General features: G+C 48.1%; 1 protein-coding gene across 3 annotated transcripts in view; it reads right to left on the bottom strand.

The window, feature by feature from the left end:
- FAM13B (family with sequence similarity 13 member B) overlaps positions 1-16,251 on the bottom strand; it is a 694,693-nt gene that overhangs the window by 307,555 nt on the left and 370,887 nt on the right. For all 3 annotated transcript variants that reach the window (XM_069649076.1, XM_069649078.1, XM_069649077.1), the window contains exon 15: positions 13,033-13,114. In XM_069649076.1, the coding sequence (XP_069505177.1) occupies positions 13,033-13,114 (82 nt within the window). The remainder of the gene's footprint in view (positions 1-13,032; positions 13,115-16,251) is intronic.

The following is a 16,251-nucleotide window of genomic DNA, read 5'->3' as shown; positions in this document are numbered from 1 at the left end:
GTCGTCTCGTGTCGGTGTATCTGCTGCCTGGATGATGATTGTGTCCGCGGTCTTGCCCATAGACGGTGCTTGATTCCTTTGCCAGCATTTTCTTGTATCGTGCCTTCTTGTCTCTTGATTCTGTTTCTTTACAGTCCTTAAACTCCCCCCCTCACCCTGTACCCCCCCCCCAACTGGGAGCACTTGTCGCCCAAACATTAAACCTATAACTTTATAAACTTCTTCGGGATAACCCGGCTGTGATAACGCACACGCCGCATTAGGGACGGCAGCCGCTAAGTGAGCACTCCCATTCTATCAATCTGCAGTTTGGGCCCCTTAGTACGGGGTCTTCATCCCTTTTCCGTAGGGGTCCTCGACGCATCGTCGTCCGCATTGGTCGGAGAACGAGGGGGTGAGGGTCTCCCAGGCCGAGGCCGCTGTGTGGGTGGGCCCGATGGCGCACGCCTCCCGCTGGAGTCCGTGAGGACTTTGGTTTCAAGCCAGTCCCATGCATCTTTGGGGTTGTAAAACAAGTGAGTAGCGCCCTCATACTGGACTTTTAGCAATGCCGGGAAGAAGAGGGCATATTTGATGGATAGCGACTGGAGCTTCTTCTTGACGGAGTCAAAAGACTGGCAGGCTTTTTGGACTTCTTTCGTGTAATCGGGATAGAAACCGACCTTGTAGCCGTTGTATTTGATCGGGCCCGCGGCCCTTGCCATTTGTAGGATCGCGTCCCGGTCGCGGTAGTTCAGTAGACGTGCGATCATTGTTCTGGGGGCGGGGCTCCCGGTGAAGGCCGGCCGGTGGGTACTCTGTGTTCCCTTTCCACGGAAAAGAATTTGAATAGCTTCTTAGGGGCAAAGACATGGGTGAGCCAGTCTTCTAAGAAGAGTTCTGCGTTGGGGCCTTCCTCCTTCTCTGGTATACTGAGGATCCTGAGATGGTTGCGCCGCGCCCTCCCCTCACTGTCCTCGGCGCGATTTTCCAGTTGGGTCACTTTTTGGGCAATCGCGGTGAGCTGCTGTTCCATGCGGTGGACCGCGTCTTCAGTGTCAGACACCCTCTGTTCCGCCTCCCCCACCCTGGTCGATAAGTTGCGGAGGTCTTGGCGTATAAGGGACACCTCAGAGGACAGGCCGCCCATTTTAAGTTCCAAGGATGTCCTCGAGTCCCCAATCGCTTTCATAAGGTCTGACAAAGAGATAGGGTCGCAGGGTTCTCCAGGGTTGCCCACTTCTTCTGGGGGCTGAGGCTCGCGCTGGGGGGGCCCCCACGGTGTAGAGGTCCATCTTGCTCTGTAGCGTTTGCCTCTTGGTTTTCTCCTTTCCCATGCTTTTGGTCGAGCGGCTCTGTGTAGCAGGGATCCGGGTGCTCCACGTCCGCGCACCGGGGTTAAATCCAGGGTCGGGAGAGGTCCTGTATGGGGCAGACGATTGTGTATAGGCTGCGTAGGGTGCACACTGCGAGCCTCTGCAAAAGTCACGTTTAGGGTGGCAGCAGCGCCGTCGCTGCAGGTGACCATCTCGCTTGGTGGCGTGGTACTGGCTCGAGCCTATCCCCGACAAATATAGTGGCCCCCGTGGTTCCTGGGATCTTAGCCAAATTGCGTAGGGGTCTCGTGGGGAGGACCGTGCCCCTGTTCATCCGCTGGTGTGGGCTGACCAGTGTCTATCTTCACTGCATAGGGTGGCCCCCCGTGATTTCTGCGGTTCCAGCGATGGTTTAGGTCGCCCAGGGTGGTCCCAAAGGGGGGACAGGGCAGTTCAACAGTTCGCGCCAAGTCCTGGGGTCCACCGTGGACAAGGGGGGGGGGGGCTCACTTGGTTGTGAGGAGAGGAGCCTTTCGTCCCCACACGCCCAGTGTCGTTTTGCTGCGTATGTCTCTCGTGGGCCGTGACAGCGTTCTGAGCGCTGGTATGGTGCTGGTCTATGGCGCAGCAGTGGCCCTCGCGGGCTTCGTGGTCCCTGCAGCAGGCTAGTTGCAAAAAGGGGCGGGGGAAATGAGGCGAAACATCCACCCCCACACACGTGTACCTTATTGCGGGTGTATCCGTTTGCAGCGTGTCCTCCCTCAGCAGGGGAGCGCAGCTCGCGGCTCTCCCTGCTGCGCTGCCGCTCGACCCCGGGTGTTGCAGTCCCGCTGATGAGGGGGGGGGGAGGAGGAGACCCCCAGGGGAAAGGCTGGCGGTGCAAGCCCAGGCCGCGAGCAGGCCCGCAGAGTGGCCCCCATGTCTGTCAGGATGTGGCGAAGCGTTTCTCTCGTGGATCGGGAGGGGTACTGTGCGAACAACTCTGGGTGTTTCGGCCCCCGGACCGTATCTCTGCGTTGTCCCGAGGGTGGAGCAGGTGGGGGGGACCACAGCGGCCGCTCGTCGGCGCCGGGGGAGCGCTGCAGGTTCTCGTTTGCAAGCCTCCGGCTTGTCACAGGCGCGTCTCGCCTGGGAGCCACAGCGTTCTCAGCGTCCCGGGGGGAGGGGGGGCGATCAACTTCTCCCGCTCGCGCCGCGATGGCCGCGGGTCATCCGCCAGCGGTCTGCAGGCTGGTTCTGGAGTCCCCCGCTCCGGTTCTTCTCCGGAGTGCAGCGACAGCAGCTCCAGTGGGTCCGCTTCCACTGGTGGGCGGCTGAGGCGGGATTAATTCTCGTAAAGGGAAGAAAATTCAGGATAATAGTAGCGGCTGCCAGGAGCCGATGTATTTAGTTCCCAAGGGAGGAACTTAAAGATGCGTTGGTTACCATTGTAGAGAGACATTGGATTTAAGGTTGGAAAGAAGGTCAGAAAAGAAGAGACATTTTTCTGAAAGCAGGTTTTGGAGTAGGAGTGACCGTCCCATGTTGGAGCAGTCGACTAGGAAAGAAGTTAAGGGACAGGTGGTAGAAAGTCAGACAAGTAAGATCCAAAGCCCATTAACTAAAGAGGACAGAAGACGTAGGGAGAAATTGTGTCTGTACTGCGGAGATGGAACACATTTCATAGGAAGATGTCCACGTGCTCCTAAACGATTTCCATCCTTCGCTGGAAAAGGACAAGTTGTGGCAAATACCATTCAGAAAGCAATACCACATATCACTCTCAATGTATCCTTATTCTGGGAAGGTAAGCTAAGGTGTGGGGGTCCGTATGCGATTGATTCCGGAGCCACCAGAAATTTCATGGATTTGGCTTTAGCAAACAGATCGGGAGTACCGGTTGTAGAAAAGGGGGTTCAGAACAAGTGAGGGTGGTGGATGGTACTGAATTGATATCAGGTTTAATTACACAAATGAGACGTGTTTTAAGGATGAGGATAGGGGAGGAACATGGTGAGGACAGTGTTCGAGTTAATTGATGCACCACAACTACAGATCATTCTGGGTATGCTCTGGTTAACGTTACATAATCCTTCTATTGATTGGGGAAGGGGAACGGTAGAATTTAGGTTTTTGATTGTAAGATAGATCTTGAAGATGGCGCGCCAATTCCTTGTGGAAGAGTTTATGCGCCGACTGAAAAAGAAAACGAGCATCTAAAAGGAGTATCTTGATGAAAATCTTACCAAGGGATTTATTAGGTATTCAGTCTCCCGCAGCCTCGCCGTTATTTTTTGTGCCCAAGAAGGATAAAACATTAAGGACATGTATTGATTATAGGGCCCTAAGTAAGATCACGATTAAGAATAGATACCCCTTACTGTTGATCTCAGTCATGCTCGACAGGATTCAGGGAGCAAAGATCTTCCCTAAGTTGGATCTTAAGGGGGGGCTGATCACTTAGTAAGAGTGCGAGAAGGGGACGACTGGAAGACAGCATTTAGAAACCGATATGGACTGTTTGAATATCAGGTCATGCCCTTCGGTCTCTGTAATGCTCCTGCCGCATTTCAATTTTTTAATCAAATTCTTTGAGAATATTTGGATGTATTGTAGTGGTATATATAGACGATATCCTGATTTTTTTAAAGGAATTAAGTCAACACAGAGAACATGTTCGGAAGGTGTTGATCAAGTTAAGGGAAAATCAATTGTTCGCAAAGCTAGAAAAAAGTCAGTTTCACACAGAGTGGAATGTTTGGGGTTTGTTCTATCCCCAGAGGGTTTGGAGATGGATTCAGCCAAGGTGAAGGCTGTAAGAGATTGGCCTCAACCAAAGACAGTGAAGGATGTGCAAAGTTTCATTGGATTTGTGAATTTTTAATCGTAATTGTCTTTCTTATTACCAGGTTATTGAAGAAGGAAGTTTGAATGGAACGAGGAAGCTGAAAAGGCGTTTCAGTTCCTGAAAGAGAAGTTTGTAAAGGGTCCGAGTTTATTGCATCCAGATGTTGAGCAGCATTTCTTTCCTGGAAGCAGACGCCTCTATTGTGCTATGGGGGCTGTATTGTCACAACGCCATCTTGTCACAGGGCAGCTTCATCCTGTAGCGTTCTTCTCGATAAGGTTGCTGAAAGGAATTACACAATTTCAGATCGGGAATTGCTGGCTATCAAGGCAGCCTTCATCGAGTGGAGACGACATCTTTTGGGTGCCAGCCATCGAGTCACTGTGCTGACCGATCAAAGAAATTTGACCTTCCATCGGTCTGCGAGAATTTTGACCCCAAGGCAATTGCGTGGTTCAGTTTTTTGCAGAATTCGATTTTGTCATCTTATTTAAGCCAGGGCGTCAGAATGGGAAGGCAGATGCATTATCTCTATGTATTCCTGGGACTGTGAATAGTGACCCTTTGTGCACCTATACCTTTACTTTCGGAGAAGAACTCTGTTGTTGGAGGGATTGGAAAGGTTCAGGATTTTCAGGAGTCCATTTGGCAGTCGTGGTCCGAAGAGGAGCTTTTGAACTGGGCGGATGAAGTTCGAGAGCGTCAAATTAAGGAGAGATTACCTTTTGTTGGAACCAGACTATATTTACCGTCGGAAGAGTTGCGGATGGAAGCATTGAAAAACTGTCATGATTCACCGTTGGCTGGGCATCCAGGAATTAAGAAAATATTTCATCTGTTACAAAGAGAATTTTGGTGGAAGGAGATGCGTGAAGATTCAGAGAACTGTGAGAACGTGTGAAATTTGCATTTGATCTAAGTCAGACCATCAGAAGGCGGCGGGATTGTTAGTCCCTCTTCCTACTCCACCTCGTCCTTGGCATACTGTGTCTATGGACTACATTGTGGATTTACCGCCTGACAAGGGTTGTTCTACTATCCTTGTGGTTGTGGATGTTTTTTCTAAAGCAGGACATTTTATTCCCATCAAAGGAGCAGCTACAGCTACTTCGTTGGATCAAGCATTTTTACAAAATGTAGTGAAGTTACATGGGTTGCCTAGTCAGGTTATATCAGATCGGGGAACTCAATTTGTCTCTAAGGTTTGGAGAGCATTTTGCAAAGAGTTGAAGATGGACATTAATTTAACCACCAGTTATCATCCCGAGGGTAACGGTCAAACTGAGAGGGTCAGTCAAGAATTAGAGAAGTATATACAATGTTACCTTGGTTCATGTCAGGGCTAGCTGGAAGTACTTTAGTTAGCTGAGTTTTGTTACAATAACTCTACTAAAGATTCAACTTCCATGTCTCCTTTCTTTGTGAATCAAGGGTTCCATCCACGTTTTTTGAGAGGTGTAGTGTTGGAAGAAGTGGAGGTTCCAGATGTTGAGTAGGTTGAAGATTATGGGACAAAATTTAAGACGGGCAGTTCAGGCATTGGAGAAGAGTAAATTGATTTATAAGAGGTTTGCTGACAGGAAGCGTCGGAAGGGGCCTGATTATATGTTACGCTCACCTGGCTCCCTCAGAGGCGTCGATCTGGACTGGACTGTTGCGGTCTCCACCAATGTGACGCGTAGGGCCGAGATGACGGACAGGACTGGCCCACCTAGCTTCGTTTGCTTGGCCCGTAGGAATATTCTTCTGCAAGTGGAGAAAGGGAATTAATCACCCGTGGAGTTGAGCGTAAATCCCCCCCCCCCCACCCCGCTGTTCTCCCCACTGATCACCTTGGATGTTCTCTTATAGTCTCACCTGATGATTTGAAAAGATGAGCTCTCCATCCTGCATTGAGCGCAGGGGCGCGTAGATAACCAGTTGCTTCACTTGCTCGAAGGAATTGGTGAGTTCCAGGACAATATTGACTCCGATATTCCGGGCAAGACGCCGTAAGTATGTAGTTCGTAAGAGTTCAAATGCCTGACTTTGTCTTGTCCGACTTCTTGCAGGTTGCAGCTTGACCCTACTGAAGATTCCTTGTGACAACCGGTAATGTTCTGGTAAGGATTCGTATTATCCAACACAGTTCGATAAAATAATGTCCATATGTAACCTGTTGCTTTCTCCCTTATTCAGGCGCTGAGAGAAAGTATGAAGTCTCGGGGAATAATGCCTCCGGCGGTAAAATCAGCTAAGTCTTTTGTGGTGAGGAGGGTTCCCCTTGTTAGTCCCTTGTTTCACCTTGCTGTTCTTTTGTTTCCCCTTAGGGGCCGGGGTTCGGCTAGGATGCAGTGGAAGCTGTGCCGACCCGTGAAGAATAGTACCCCCGGTGGTAAAATCTGGTAAGTCTATGTGGGTATTCCTCTGTGTATTCCCTTGGCTCACCTTGCTGTTCTGGTCTTCTCCTTAGGTGCCGGAGTGCAGCGGTAACATGCAGGAGGATGCAGTGGAATGTGAAGATGCTGTGAAGGCCGGTGAGTTCAGCGCGGTGCTGCAGCAGGCGAGGCGAAGTGCATAAAATAACTTCTTTCTTCCAGCTCGAAGGCGCGATTTATCGGGAATTCAGGTAACGATCAAAAGGTATTGCTCTTGTTCTAACCTTTTCTCCTTCTTTCTCCCTTTTTCTAGGAGTTCCAAACTCGAGGCGGGCGTGGCAGAAGACTAGATGCAGACTTGCAGGCACGGTAAGCGTTACGCTGCTGGATGCAAAATAACGCGAAGCGTGTGCTGCTCTTCGGGCTTGGTTTAAATAGCCTCCAAAGTAGTCCCAGGTAAATATTCCTCCCCAGCAAAAAATAGTCCCTAGGTAAAATAGTCCCTTCCAAGCCTCGTTTGGCTTGGAGCTCTTGCAGCATGGTCTGCATCAGGTAAGTTTTAATCTACGAGCCTGGAGTCATAGGCGCCAGGACTGCACCCAAATAGCCCCTAGCGGGGGTTGTTGGGCTTGCTTGGGGGTAACTTGATGCCTGCTTCCGGGGTTGCTGGACTTGGTCTGGGTCCCCGGGGGTAGGCATGACATTATCAGGTTGGGGACCAGGTATGGTTGTCCACTAAAAATGTGTCCTTGAAGGGGAGGAATTAATTTAGTCCACGTTACATTGGACCTTTCGAGGTGGAACAGGTTTATTCTCCAGTCTCTGAAATTGAAATTGCCACCGGGGTTGAAGATTCACCCAACCTTTCAGGTAAATTGATTGAAGATCTGTAGAAATGATACCAGAATTCGTGAGGCTCCAGCTCCTGTGTTTTGCAGAGGATGCAAATGAATATGAGGTCAAGGCCATATTAGACTCGAGTAGTAAGGGGTCAACTTCAATATTAGGTGGCTTGGAAGTGTTATGGTCCAGAGGAGAGATCATGGGAGAAAGTGGGAAATGTACATGCTCCAAGGCTGGTTAGGTTTCATTGTTTACATCTTGAGAAAGTTGGCCCTGGGACAGGGCATTACGGAGGGGGTACGGTCAGGATTCCATGGTACATTGCTAGAGTTTCAAAAGGCACATACATACCAAGGCACACACTCAAAAGATTCATGTGGAAATTCACTTTTAGATTCACGACTTAAACACTTTAAATGGAGGTACAGGAGTTCTGATCTGTAGGTTGTAACAGGGAGGTGTTTGGGTTATGTTTTCGATTGAGTCTATGTAAATGTTCCTTAATGAAACTTGCAGGAGGCATCTGTCTCCCCAAGGCAAGATGGAGCTTCAACTCCGCAGCAGTGATTGGAGGAGGTGGATTGTCGGGAAGTTTGGAATTTGTGGTTCTAAACTGCCTTTCATTCAAGTTTTCCTAGAGGCAGGTCGCAGTTTTATTAGCTCAGTAAATAAGTTCTCCAAGGAACCCAATCATTTTTTAACCAGAGAAAATCCTTATGAAAAGTCAAGCTCAGAAGATTCCAATGACACTTGGGTCATATTGAAAAGCAGAAGAAAGAGTGCAGCTTAAGCAAGCTAAGTTTATTTTAAATGAACTTAAAAGTAAAGTCTTAAGTTGTGTAAAGTACTTTTTTAAAGGAAAAGACAATCCTAAGGAAAATACTTTAAATGCAAGATCTATTTATTGATATGAACTGTGTGAGTAATCTTGAAAACAATAAGTGTGCGCGCATGTATATGGAACTGCAAGTATTGTGCCGAGCGTGCGTGTTTATGAAATAACAAATGCGCGAGTTAACATTTAAACTGGTGCACGAGTAATGTATAACAATTGCATGGCAGCAATCGCTCATGTTTAACTCAATTCCCTGTAACACTAACCAAGTTAACAGACTTTTTCCGTTCGTCGGACGCGAATGTAATTTTCTTTTGCCTCGCGTATTCCTCGTTTGGGCACGGGCAACATTCGAGGAAAGGACCTTCACATGTAGTCTACGTGCCGCGCGTGCGTCAGATCTTCCAAAAAAATAAATTGAATCAGAGTTTCTCTGAACTGCAGTTTTGTGCCGGTGGCGGTCAGTGATGTTGATTCTTTTTATTCAAGTTTAAAAGTTTAAATTCAAGTTGTGCTGTAGAAATCCGGAGAAGTTCAGTTTGCGGATCAATAGAAAGAGTCAACAAGTTAAAAAGAAGTAATTAGTAGACAGTACTTCAGACTAAATGCATCTGTTACTCTGTTAGCTCAGCAATAAATATAAACGGATCCGTTAAATTTCTGAAAGAATAAAAGTGCTGAAGAGAAAAGACAATCCAATTAAGTATAGTAAAAGGTAGAGGAAGAACAGCCATTCGATGGAAAAGCTGAATTTCTCAACAGACAAGTAGGAGAGTGTGAGAAATCTTAGTCACTAGTTGAGCAAGGAGTTCATGGTTTAGAGTTTGCAGAAAAGATTGAGAGAGACTAAAGAACAAGAAGTAATTGAAAATTCAACTGCAATAAATATAGAAAGCCTATCAGCAACTGAGCATAGGCAGCAAGTAATTAGAAGGATGGGTGGCAAACAATTAAATATTAACTGAGTGAGACTGAACAGGTAGTAACCTACATATTGTCTTTGAGATAAGATCTCTCTTCTGCCTTCGACACGGTCAACCACACCATCCTGCTCAACCGTCTCTGTGATAACCTGGGCATCACTGATCAGGCTCTGGCCAGGCTGACCTCTTTCCTCTCTGACCGACCCTCGCAGGTCCAACTGGGGTCCTTCGTATCATCTATCTTCCTCTCTACCTGTGGGGTTCCCCAGCGGTCTAACCTCTCACCCTGGCTCTTCAACCAATACCTGGCAACTCACCCACTGCGTTGCCATTTTCTCTTCAAAGTTCCATTGCTACCCTGATGACAACTCATTTTCCGGCTGCCCTCAGCCACCTCCTCTCCCTCCCTCATCTCTGACTGCCTTACTGCCATCCAAGATTGGTGTGCCGCCAATGATCTTTGTCTGAATGCCAGCAAGACGGAGATACTCCTCATCAGCACACCATCTCCATCCTTTTCCCTCACCCTCTGGCCAGCCTCCCTTGGCCCTCCTCCTACTCCTACCTGCGAGGCTAAGAACCTCTGGGTCATCTTTGACTCCACACGTTCCTTCTCCGCCCATATCTCTGACGTCTCTAAAAGTCAAACTTCCTACTGCACCTCCTCAGAGGTACTCCGCTTTCCTCTCCTTCCCTCAGAAGCTCACCGTCTCCCAAGCTCTGGTTCTCTCAAGGTTGGACTATTGTAACAGCCTATTTCTAAATCTACCTGCCTCTACTCTCCACCCTCTGCAACTTATCCAGAACAGGACTGCAAGACTTTTCCTAGGCCTCAAGCCCTGGGATCGCATCTCTCCAGCCCTGAAATCTCTCCATTAGCTCCCAGTGGTTGCAAGGATTCAATTCAAAACCCTCTGCATTGTCCATAAGGCTTTCTGGGGCTTGGCTCCAAAATACCTTCAGCTATCCCTCCGCAAATACCTCCCCTCTCGAGCTCTTCGCTCCTCTACCTCCAACTCACTCAGGGACAATCATTTTTCAAAGAAACGAGCTGGGGGTAGATCTCCATCTTCGGCTAGGGCCTCCTTCTGGAAAAGCCTCCCTGCCAATCTAAAACTTGAGGAAAACCATCTCCGGTTACAGAAGAACCTCAAGACCTTCCTCTTTGCTTCAGCCTTCACTCCCCCTCTCCCCTGCTGATCTGCTCTCTTGGAACTGTGCACCTGGCCACCCTCGGTCCCCTGGGCCCAGGCACCTGCTCACCCTGCCACCCTCCTGCACTGCCTCCTGGCCACTCCTTGCACTAGGGACTGTATCTGTACCCTTACAGACCCCTCCCCCCCATTTTTCTTTTTTTTCTGCACTTATCAGACTTACCCAGTCTGCTGCCTTAAACAAAGCACTTGCCACTTGCACTACCACTGTTCATTGCCCCCATTTTCTATTTATTTATTGTTTATCTGCTCTCCTCTGCTCCGCACTTTCCACTCTCCCCCTTCCATGCACTTTTTCCATTTTCCCATGCACTTGCGCGTTCTCAATGTCACTGGGCCTAGTTGTGTTCTCCCCTGTTCCCCTCCCTTGCCTAGTCGCGCTCTGAAACACTTGTGTACGAGTGCGATACAAATAAAATATCACATCATATATATCCTATCATAACCACAGACACTGAGGCTTTCAATCCAGTACCAGAGGGCCTCAGTGAGAGCCAGCGAGGATCTTAATTTTTTATATTTTCCATTCCCCTTTCCCCTTGGGTTTGCCAGCTTGGTAGTTATAACTGTTGAGAGACTGTTGGGCAGGCAGACTTAGGGGGTCTGGTGGGCCAGCATCACTGCTGCAGGAAGATTCAAGACTGGACCCAACAGGTGTCTGTCGTGAGGTCGTTGGCATCCGACACGTGCCTGGTCATCACTAGTGCCCCTGTCACTGTCAGCGGGTGCGGCGGTGGGGGGAACAAGATCTAGCCCGCGACATGCCGTAGGCGGCCCACCGCTTAACGCGACGCACCTTAACCGTTTTAGGTCGAAGGAGTCTACAGTCCGCGCGCTGCGCTTAGTCATGGTCAAGGGGTAGACCATTATTGCACTTATCGTGCTAGTCCTTCCAAGGGTATCTGGCCCTGCAAGAGGGGCAAAACCTAAATGGTGCCCTTTCCATAGCGAAAGTTAATGAAGTGGATGACCAGACCTAGAGGGCAAAGAGGGGGAAAGAGGAGAGATATAGCTGAAAGGATATGACCACCCCGACCCCACTCTCCCTACTGTGTAGGCTGGCCAGAGGGCCCGGCCACGTGGACGGCTCCGCAGCCGGAACTTATGCGTCGAAGTCCACCGCAGTGTTAGGCGTTGAAAGTCCCCCTTTGTCTTCGGCAAAGCACAGGAAGCACAGAAAGTTACTATCAGGGTATAATCGACAAAGTTGAACAAGGTATAACGATGTATCTTATGAAAGAGCTCCGTAATGGGACGACCAGTTATCTGGGTGGAAAAAAACAATCTGAGGGACCTCGGCACGTGAGGGATTTTGGGTACACTACTTGTCACGATAGGGATAGTGATTCAGACACGCCTATGCAGACGTCTCCCTTCAGTCCCCGAAAGACGATGCAATACTCTGCGGTTACCAATGGATGTCGGACCATATGCACTGCATGTGATTCTAAGCAGATTAACAAGCATCAGAAATAGAGTAAACTGTCAAAAAATGCAGTAAAAGCTCGAGAGCTAAACACGAAGACTCCCAACACTTGAACGTGCGGTAAAAATCTGAAGATGACTGCCAGAGGAGGGGCTTAGGTAGAGGGCAGTCATTGGCTGGGGGCAGAATGACCCAGAGACCAATGATGGTGGTTAGGAGAAAGACAGTTCAGAAATGAAACAAACAGATTTTTTTTTTTTACTGGAGGATTCCCAGCCTGATGACTGGGAATATTCATGAGCATGTGAATGCATGCCAGACCCCATAATGGAGAACCCAAAATCCTCTGAGCGTTAGTCTAGGGCAAAACAAAAATGCACCCCATTGTACTGCAGTGTAAGCTGCATTGTACAATAATAAAAAAGTTACAAGTGATACAAATTAACCAAAAGTAATAACCCAGTAACACGACTAAGGGAAACAATGTTTCCCAGTTCTGACAGCCCAAAGGACATGTCAGTTTCCCAATAACATGTGCGTAAAAGACAGTGTAGTGAATCTCAAGGCTTCACTGCACTGCAAAAAGAGCAAGTCAATCGAAAATAAAAGCTAAAAGTTTGGGGGTTCCATAAAGATGGAAGAAAAGGTGCAGTAAAGAGAAATCTTTTCTAGCGGAGCCCACATGGATGAAGATGGGCGGACAGGGCTAGGACCAATGGCCTGGCATCCCATATGGAGCAGGTAGCCATGTATAGGGTTGCACTAACCATTCAGTCGAATGTAAATTACGTCATTGATGATGCTGTGCGTCTTTATAAACTACTGATCCCACTAATAGAATGTTTAGGAAGCACCAGAGATCTTTGCTGGCGCTTCTCGTCTTTGTGGAAATAAAACTATTCTCCTTGCAAGAGGTGTGCTGGCCTTTTTCCCTAGTGGGCTGCATTTTTTTCTGGTGTGAGCATTGAGGGGCTTCTCTGCCTCTGAAAAGTAATGCAAGCCTCCTAAAGTATTGCCCTGCTATTGTTGGTGTGGTTCAACCTTGCCCGAGTTGCTATAACGAGTGCTTTTACTTACCATTGGACTGTGTCCATGAATGGCATCTCAAGTATTGCATTGTATTCTACTTCGCAACCTGAATAACCTTACGTTGTGCAGCTGGCAGGATCGTCATGTAATCAGACTACAGACCACAGTCCAGCTCATTCATACAGAGGGCATCATCTACTGATGTGCAGCGTTTTAGCAAGTACTCCAGACGGGATCATTTCATATAGAGCTTCAGATAATTTAGGGCTTCGGTTATTCGTACCTTTGAGTTGCTTTCTGAGCTTCGTGAGGTCAGTCATCCACTTCAACACCTTTGGATTTGCTGCTAAATCACTATATGAAGGCTGAAAGAGGCCAAAAAAAAGATACTGTTCAAGCCACCAATGGGTGCAGTCACTCAAGAACTTCACTGACTACTGGAAAACAGTGCATCACACAAGAAGTCAAAGCATTACAATAAATTACTTACCCGTTAGGCAAGGTTTGCATGCAGTACCCTCTGAGAACACTACAAATAACTGACTACAGGTATAGGAAAGCCAACCTTTTGTATAAGCTTGTATTACACAGTTTTGGTAGCGTGTTGAGCAGTCGGGCTTATCTCAAGAGGGGTCAATGTGAGTTGTAGTGGAGTTACAACTAGATTCACAGTTACAAGTATTCAAATAAACACTTACACACAAGGTTTCTTGAACAAACAATTATTAATTTATCAGTCAGTTAGAATAAGCCTTCTTCAGAAGGGAGCAATATAATAGTAACACTCAAATACACTTCATGAAATACACACTCTTAATATCTTTAAATCAGTAGATACCCTTTTGGATGGCCCACAGACACAACCTACAGCCTCAGGTGACTTCCAATTGCTAAGTTGCTGGGGACATTAATATATCACTGTTGCATTTAGAATCAAATGCTAATAGGTCAAAAGGAAAAGATTTAGAACATACAAGAGATCACAAATAATCTTAAGCGGGCAAATACTTTGGGATCCCCCCAGAAAGTGTCATTCAGTACAATAGGCTAAGCCAAAGTCAATAGGCAAAAGTCTTATATAGGATGAAGCACCTCTGGTAGGTAAATGGAAAACTCTTTGCACAATGTTTTAGAAGTCTTTGAAGAAAAGAAAAATCAAATGTAGGGCCACAAGCTGAATAGACTTACGAGTGGTATAAGATGCAAGCAACTCTACCGCAAGAGGCAAGTTCTCTCAGACTTTGTACAGAACCTTTAAAATGAAGAAAAGATGCAGCAGAGGACTCCTGTGCAGCTCTGCAGCTCTCACAGTTCCTGGGCCTCAGTAGTGGGGACAAGAGGGAGGACGTTGGGGGACTTATGCAATGCACTGGGAGGGCAAAACTTGCAACCGGCAAACTTCACTTTCAGTGGCTGTTCAGTGTTTCAGCTCCTCGCGTCTACCGCACATCGCAACACAGTGGTTCCTGGCTGTCGAGATAGACTTTCCTTGCTTCTGGGGTCCCGCACTTGGTCTGTCCTGCTTCCCAGGAGTAGTCCGGACGATCTTCCTGGAGCTCTTGGCCAACTTAAAAGCAACGCACCCCATCTGGTGTTCCTCTCCCTGGCTATACGGTTTCCAGCAGCAACTATGTGGAAATTCACCAGCTCTGAGATGGACGTCCAGGTGGCTTACTTTGGAGTTGATTGGTCCCACCAACTCAAGGGGAGAAGTCGTCCTTGCAGGGGCTTCTCTGTCGATGCAAACTTGGCGTTTCGACACTGCAGCAGGACTTCACCGGGCAAACCAACGGTCCAGGAGTTGCAGCAGGCGTCCTCTTCAATTTCTTCTTCGGTTCCTTCGTCCAGTGGTCGACTGCCTTCCAAGCCAAAAGACTTGCCTTTTATTCAGTTCTCTCCCATTCATTCCAGCCTAGCTGTCAGTCACCCAGCAGGGTGGCTGTCCTTGCCGGACAGTCAGCCGGCCAATCACCACAGAGTGCATTTGGGTCTCCTAGGAGACTAAGCACAGGGAATTCCGGGCACCTCCCTCACTTCCTGCCTACCCCAGACACCCTGGAGCCAGAGGCGGGCTTCACACAAGAATCCCGCCAAAGGCAAAGCGAACAATGGGCCCAAACCTGGTTTGGCGCGCAGAGTACATCTCAAGCAGGACCTTTCCACAAAGAAATGGCCCGCGGTAAATGCACACCATGGTAGTTAAAATTAAACCACTGCCACCAGCCATTCAGTGAGGAAAGGGTAACAAAAAATAAATGTTACATGAGAAGCTAGACAAAGGGGATACTTGGTAACCTCTCCAGCACCCTATGGTAAGATTGTGTGTGCTGGGTCTAGAAAGTGTAGGTGCCTTTCCCCGGTTTACTACGAGTGAGAGAAAAAATAAAATAGTAGACAACCCCTTGTCGGGGATGAGGCACTGAGACCCGGCTGCAAGAGTTCAAAGGATGGTTTATTTCTCCAGCTAGGAAATAACCCAAAAACTCTCCCACATTTACATCAGTGCCAACATTTATATTAGTTAAAGTAACTAACAAAAAATGCTAAATGGACCCGATTGGCCAGGTGATGTGGTGCTGTAGCTGTGGGTAGCATCTCTTCCTCCTGGTTGGCTGAGTAGCTGACGGACGTCAAACATCTTGCGCTCCATGCAGGTCAGGGTCCGGTCACTGGTCACTACCTAAGCTAATATCTTACACACTAAATAACAAATTATTTAAAACATTTTATGCTACTTGTCACATTTCTACATAAATCACACACAATGATTATTGTCAGTACAATTGGGTCATTTGTGGCTTTATTTGGAGGCCTTGACCTTATTGTGCATGTAGAAGAATCAAGCTGTGTTTCGCATATCTGCTAGGTTTCAAACTCATTAGTACAAATAAAAACATATATAGTAGTAAAAATGCTTAAGGTTAGTAGTGGGTGTGTTGGGTGGGTTTCGCACCACAGGTGAGGGTCTGGCACTTGAAAGAAATACCTCACAGGGGGTGCAGGGTCAGGATGGCAATAAATTGTTCTAATGGGGGTGGGTGGCTTGCACGTTTATGAGGATGAATCGAGCAGAAAGTGCTTAGCTCATCCTGGTGATCTCGGAGAAAAGAAAACTGTAGCATATTGATTGTTGCAACTTTCTCCAGAGTGAGAATGGAAGCGCAGAGCTTTCCTTCGCAGGGGGAGTGCAAGGGTGGGGGCCAGCCAGCTGCCTGCGCACCTTGTGTGCGTGTCTCTGTCCTTGGCTGCTGCGGTGGAAGGGGAGCTGGGCATTGCTGTACTATCGCAGTGAGGCCTGTTTCTCCAAGATGGAGTCGAAAGGGGGCACAAAAGATGGATGCCCCGTGTCCTGCTCAGTAGTCCCATCTATGCAGCAGTCAACCGTGGTTAACTTTACATAAGGGCAAGGGGCAATCCCACTACCGGAGGCACGTGGTCCAAGCCTCTGAAGAGCGTACGATGCGAGGGGGCCTAAAGACCCCTCGCTCCCATACAAAAGTTA

Source organism: Ambystoma mexicanum, chromosome 2q (assembly GCF_040938575.1).
Source record: "Ambystoma mexicanum isolate Mex_15411 chromosome 2q, UKY_AmexF1_1, whole genome shotgun sequence".
Taxonomy (NCBI): domain Eukaryota; kingdom Metazoa; phylum Chordata; class Amphibia; order Caudata; family Ambystomatidae; genus Ambystoma; species Ambystoma mexicanum.
This window is presented reverse-complemented; position numbering and strand designations above follow the sequence as displayed.